Below are 6,219 nucleotides of genomic sequence, written 5' to 3'. Positions count from 1 at the left end.
GAGGGAAAAAAGACGCAAGTTAACTGCCAAAGATTTAAGGAGAATCTAAGGTGAAGCTACCAGGAACCCATTATCCTCCAGTTCTGTCATATTCCAGAACTGCAATCTACCTGGAGAGCCCAGAAGTACAGGGTGTTCAGTGCGCAGAGAAATGGCCAAGGTAAGGAAGCCTGAAACTCGACCACGACAGAACAAGACACATAAGTTGAAACGTCAAGACTGTGCCAAGAAATATCAGATTTTTCAAAGGTTATCTGGACTGATGCGAGTGACTCGACAGACCAGATGGATGGCCCCTTGGCTGGATCAGTAACGGGCACAGAGCTCCACTTCGACTCAGATGCCAGCAAGGTGGAGGTGGGGTACTGGTATGGGCTGGTAGTATTAAAGATGAGCTAGTTGAACCTTTTCGGGTTGAAGATGGACTCAAAATCAACTCTCAAGCCTACTGCCAGTTTTTTTTAAAACAATTTCTTCAAGCAGTGGGACAGGAAAAACTCTGCATCTTTCAAGAAGACCACGGTTTTTATGCAGGACAATGCTCCATCGCATGCATCGAATACTCCACTGCGTGGCTAGCCAGTAAAGGCCGTAAAGATGAAAGAATAATGACATGGCCTCCTTCCTCACCTGACCTAAACCCTATTGAGAACTTGTGGGCCCTTCTTAAACGGGAGATTTACAGTGAAGGAAAACAGTACACCTCTCTGAACGGTCTCTGGGAGGCTGTGGTTGCTGCTGCACAAAAAGTTGATCGTCAACAGATCAAGAAACTGACAGACTCCATGAATGGAAGGCTTATGACTGTTATTGAAAATAAGGGTGGCTATATTGGTCACTGTTTTTTTTTTCCCTTTTAAAAGTCAGAAATGTTTTTTTGTAAATTTTGAGTTGTTTGTTTATTATTCTCACTTCACCAGATGAAAATAAACAAGTGAGATGGGAAAATCATCTTTAATTTAGTTGCATAATAATTCTGCACACTTATAGTTGCCCAATAATTGTGCACACATAGATATTCTCCTAAGAAAACCAAAGCCTCACTTTTACTTTCTTAAATATTCAGGTTTGAGGTTTATAAACATTTTGGTTGACCGAGAGCACCGTAGTTGTTTAATAATAAAATTAATCCTCAGAAATACAACTTGCCTCATAATTGTGCACACAGTGTAGAAGCATGCACCAGTAATTAAAGGAAGGCTGTGATGATGCGAGACACCCCTCATCCTTATCTGTGCATCAATTTTCTCTAGTCAATAAAACCAAGTGCTAAGCAGTTTTATGGACAGGCCTTTTCCTGGCTTATTGCCAGTGTGTCCTAAGACCATAAACAAATGTCGAAAGGGAGCGCATCAGGGGAAGGAAAAAAAAACATGATGTGCGCAAGCTCTTTATCCATCAGAAAACACTCCCACCACTCAGATGTAAAACCACCCAGAAATGAATACATATCACAGTTATCAGAGCCGGGACTAGTGACAAACAGAGAGCTGAACACCCCCTCCCCACACACACACACACACACACACACACACACACATACACACACACACACACATCAAGGTGACTACAAGTCGAGATGTCTGTTGCAGAGCCCAAGACCGAGGTCTTCACCGTGACCGGGGTTGACATGGAGGAGACGCAGAGGGAGGGAGACCAAAGGACCAAGAGCAGAAGAAAGCCCGTCACCATTTTTGAACGTTACATCCAGCCGTGTCTGGCGGAGCATATCGGGACCACCCTGTTTGTGTTTGTTGGGTGCGCCTCGGTGATTGGGAACATGAGAGAGTTGGGCACCATCCAGCCCGCCGTGGCACACGGCCTGGCACTGGGAGTGCTCATCATGGTGTTTGGGGAGATCAGGTAAGAATGTTTCGAGATTGTTGTTTTTTTAGGTAAAGCCTATAAGTGTGGTTTGGTCTTGACGCCGTTTGGACAAAGCAACAAATCTAAATCTAGTCTCTTGCTTGGAAAAACTGATTTTGTAAAAGGCAGCTATCAAGTATCTGTTATCTGTTTGTGTAATAACGTCCTATTGTTATGACATACCATAATGAATTAATAAAGTATAAAAAAAAAGTAAGAAATGACACTTCCCACTGGTGCATGGAGCTACCTTATCCAAATGGTATAAATGTTTTTTCAAATGTACCTTTCTATCAAAGGTGGCAAACTCCACTTGTCTGCTATCATTGGGGGTTTAGGGAATTGCTGAAAGCCTTGGACAACGTATACCTTTATGAATTGCACTCACCGATGTGCATGTCATGATTTGTCATTACCATTTCAGTGGGGGTCACTTCAACCCTGCGGTGTCCCTGAGTGTGTACCTGTGTGGAGGGATGGAGCTGAGCCTGCTGGGACCCTACATCCTGGCCCAGCTGTCTGGAGGAATGACTGGTGCTGCTCTGGCTATGGTATGAAGAAACACAATATACAGTATATTGTGTTGCTTGCTTAATTGATTTTTGACAATGACTTGAAACATTGAATTGATCCACATAGGTTATATATTATACTGTGTGTGTGTGTGTGTGTGAGTGTGTGTGTGTGTGTGTGTGTGTGTGTGTGTGTGTGTGTGTGTGTGTGTGTGTGTGTGTGTGTGTGTGTGTGTGTGTGTGTGTGTGTGTGTGGAGAGAGAGAATAGGATTGGATTACTCAGGAGGGGGTGGGTCCTGTCCTACCAATGGATGTACCTTTGATACTAAACTGAAAGGCGATTATATTGTAGGACAAATAACTGTAATAATCATATAGCTATAAAAAATTTATTATAATATTAAAAAGCCTCCTCCACACCACAGGTTATAAATATTATGATACGCAATCTCTTACTCACCTTGCACAAGAATTGACCAAGGATTTATTTTTGGGGTTTACCGGAACTAGATAAAGAATTATTTAAGTTTGGTAGGGCCCTTGAGAGGTTACCTTGTGCTGGGTCACACAAACTCTACTGCAACAAGGAGAAACAGATTCATAAAATGCGGTTTCTAGCGTTATCTACCCATTAATGTCTCCTCTGTCCTCTCCACCTCCAGGCGGTTTATCCCTCTGATTTGTTCATCGCTTCCTCCGGTGGGGCCTTCAACGTAGTGAGATCCCTTGACTCCGCGGCCAGGGCCACGATAGCGGAGATGGTCATGACCCTGTTCCTGACCACAGTGGTGTGCATGGGGGCCGTCAACAGCCGCACCCGCTCCCTGCTGGTCCCCCTCTGCATCGGCGTCACTGTGATGGCCTGCATCCTGGCTGGGTGAGGACATCACAAAGAAAGGTGGTGGAGATGCCACAAGTTAATCATTGGCCTGATACATTTTGAATTCAAATGTCAAAGTCTATCCAAATGGAATAATGAGACTGTCTCTGTTTATTGCTGAAAGTCACTGATCTACAGTGCTCTTAGAAACGGGTTTAAATATTCATTATAGCTTCTGATAATATTAGGGCTGGGTCAAGGTAGGATATATTTAAAGGTTTTTAAATAGGAAATACTGAGTTAAAGTTCATGCTTTTAAATAAATACAGCTGTCTTGAAAGCTTACTTACATAAGCTTGACACAATACTTGACACAGTTACAAACCTTTATTTTCACTTTTGGCTCACAAACATTGAAGATATTTACTACTCAGGTCTTTTTGGTAGTAATTTGGTACTAAAAGCCATAGAAGGTTTCCGAACTGGATACCTCTTTATGCAAATTGGTTGGTACCATGAAATTGTACCACTACTACTGCTGCAACTACGATTATTATTAATCACAACAACACAAAAACTTGCTTGCTTTTTAAAATACATTTCTCACACACCTCATTAAACAAATCTTAAATAACAGCAATTTAAACATATAGAAAGTGAAAAAAGTGATGACAAAATAAACAAGATTACATTACATTACACCATTTAGCGTGCAATCGGTTGTCCAGAAGTTATTGAGGGGGCAAAGGTGAGATGGAGTTGAGTGTCATCTGCCAAGCAGTGATAGGAGAAGCCATGGGAGGAGATAACACCACCAAGGGATTTAGTGTACAAGGAGAACAGCAGGGGCCCCAGAAGAGAGCCCTGTGGGACACCAGCGTTTAGAGTACCAGATTGCACACATGACATTTGGTATGAGTGATTGGCCAAGTATGATGCAACTCAGGATTGCGCCGATCCCGCAATTCCAAGCTCAGAAAGAGCAGAAAGAAGAAATATGGTTATCGTGTCGAAGATAAATTACTTGAGACCAAGGATTTAGAAACGTTCTTGTATATTTACATTCTGCATTTTGAGTATTACAGTGCTTGTGTTTGAGAGTAGGCAATGCGGTGTTAAGAGTTGTCTCTCTTTCAGAGGGCCCGTGTCTGGGGCCTGTATGAACCCAGCGCGTGCCTTCGGTCCTGCAGTAACAGCCAACTACTGGGACCATCACTGGATCTATTGGGTGGGACCCACCAGCGGCGCTTTGCTCACCGTCTCCTTTGTCAGGTGTGTTATCATGGTTGGATGTCCTCAGGCTCCACATGCAGACTTTGGTTTCTCCTAGAGGGACAAAGCGGAAACATATTGGGCCATAAGAGGTTAGCGTATGTACATTGTCCCCCACATAATGTGGTTATTGTTATATAAGCTTTTACACAGTACTAAATGTTAAAAGGTCAGTTTATCACACGCATGAACACTGCAGTGTCTCACAGCTTGCATTCTGACTGGCTGCAGTGTTTGCCTCATCATACAAACAACTACATCTTAGCCTTGATTTTGGTGTAGAGTCACTTAAATCGCTTTGTGATTGGGACTTTTTGGTCCCAACGGTAGGGAATGGCAATGCCTCTGCTGTACTCACTATACAATTTGCTGTGATCTGATACTTGTATGGAATTACTCTACTTACTCCAGGGGTGTGGCATTATTGCCTTCCTCGGGAGAAAACAAACCAAATTTAAAAAAAACCTTTCTCTTAGGAGATTTCAGTACTGAACAGGAAAAAACATTTAATCTATTGTCCAACTGTTTTTGAGAGCAAAATCCAATGTCATTTCTTACATTAGTTTTGCTAAACTTGCATGCATTATCTTCTCATGCTTCATCAACTTATTTATGGTCAAGACAAGTCAAATGTATTTATGTTGCATGATATATGATGATCAGAGATGCTCATAGTATTATTTTCTTTCCCCTGCAGGTTATTGTTTGGGGACAGGGAGACTCGGATCATACTGAAATGAAACATCCAAACCGTCAAACCTTCAACATGGACGCCTCGTCCATTTTTCTCGTACATTCAGTATTACAGCTGTTCTCAATGTGGTTCCCAGGGACCTCTACACCCTTCAAAATGTTCCAGCAAAGTGATTAGTTCAACTTTACCATTATTTCATTTACAAGACTTAAGCACCATTAGAGAACAATAATGTACAATAATTATTGTTTTAATTGTAGTTTCAGTGTTATATCTGTAACTGTATAGTATAGACAGGTATGGAAGTTTGGGCAAAATCCTATCTAACGATAAAATTCTTCTCAGATTGTGATCCCAGAGACAAAATGTTATCAAATGTGTGGCCTAATGTGTGTCAAATTTAGGGTCCTTGATATTAAAGAGGTTGAAAATCACTGCTGTATGATAGTTTCTAGCTTCATAGTAATGCATTTTAAACCCCATTTATTTGTGCCACAATGTATGCTAACATGATGCTTCTGAGTGAAGGAGTTCGGAATTATGCATCTCAAGTAATAAAGTTTATTTATTCTTATAATATTTTAATCGACACTGAGGCCTTTGCATATATGCACTGTAAACCAACGGGAATAAAAGTTGATGAAGAAATGTACACTCTAAAATGTGCATGCTTTGAAACAAATGATCATGCTCAGTGTTTTCTGTTATCCATTTACAATGTTTTTATAATCAGTGTTTGGATCAAAGTCCTCTGATGGAGAATACGCTGCCGTAGATATATCACTTGAAAGGTGATGCAAGGCGGGGGCATTGAACTTTTAAATGACAGCTAGATACAGCTAGATTACAATCGTAAAAGTGGTGATCTTGGCCAAAATTTGCACAAAGCTCCCATTTTTCAGTCACAATCACTTATTCAAAGAGGTATGCTCCAAAAACGCACCTGGGCACCCTTGCAAACCGATGATGACGATGAAGGTGAACATGAATGAACGCTGCAGATGTTTTAAGACCATGTTCCCCTTTTGCAGCAACTTCAGATTGTGTTTGGTAT

At 41.5% G+C, this 6,219-nt stretch overlaps 1 protein-coding gene across 1 annotated transcript; it reads left to right on the top strand.

Moving 5' to 3' along the window:
- Positions 1-1,579: 1,579 nt before the first annotated feature.
- On the top strand, positions 1,580-5,756 carry LOC307246145 (aquaporin-8-like; the record flags this gene model as incomplete). The annotated part of the gene is made up of 5 exons (XM_080021957.1): positions 1,580-1,863; positions 2,291-2,417; positions 3,042-3,256; positions 4,337-4,471; positions 5,169-5,756. 5 exons carry the CDS (start codon positions 1,580-1,582, stop codon positions 5,209-5,211), a joined length of 804 nt encoding a protein of 267 aa, XP_079878083.1. The 3' UTR covers positions 5,212-5,756.
- Between the last annotated feature and the right edge of the window lie 463 nt (positions 5,757-6,219).

This window comes from Zeus faber (assembly GCF_960531495.2).
Source record: "Zeus faber genome assembly, chromosome: 20".
Taxonomy (NCBI): domain Eukaryota; kingdom Metazoa; phylum Chordata; class Actinopteri; order Zeiformes; family Zeidae; genus Zeus; species Zeus faber.
This window is presented reverse-complemented; position numbering and strand designations above follow the sequence as displayed.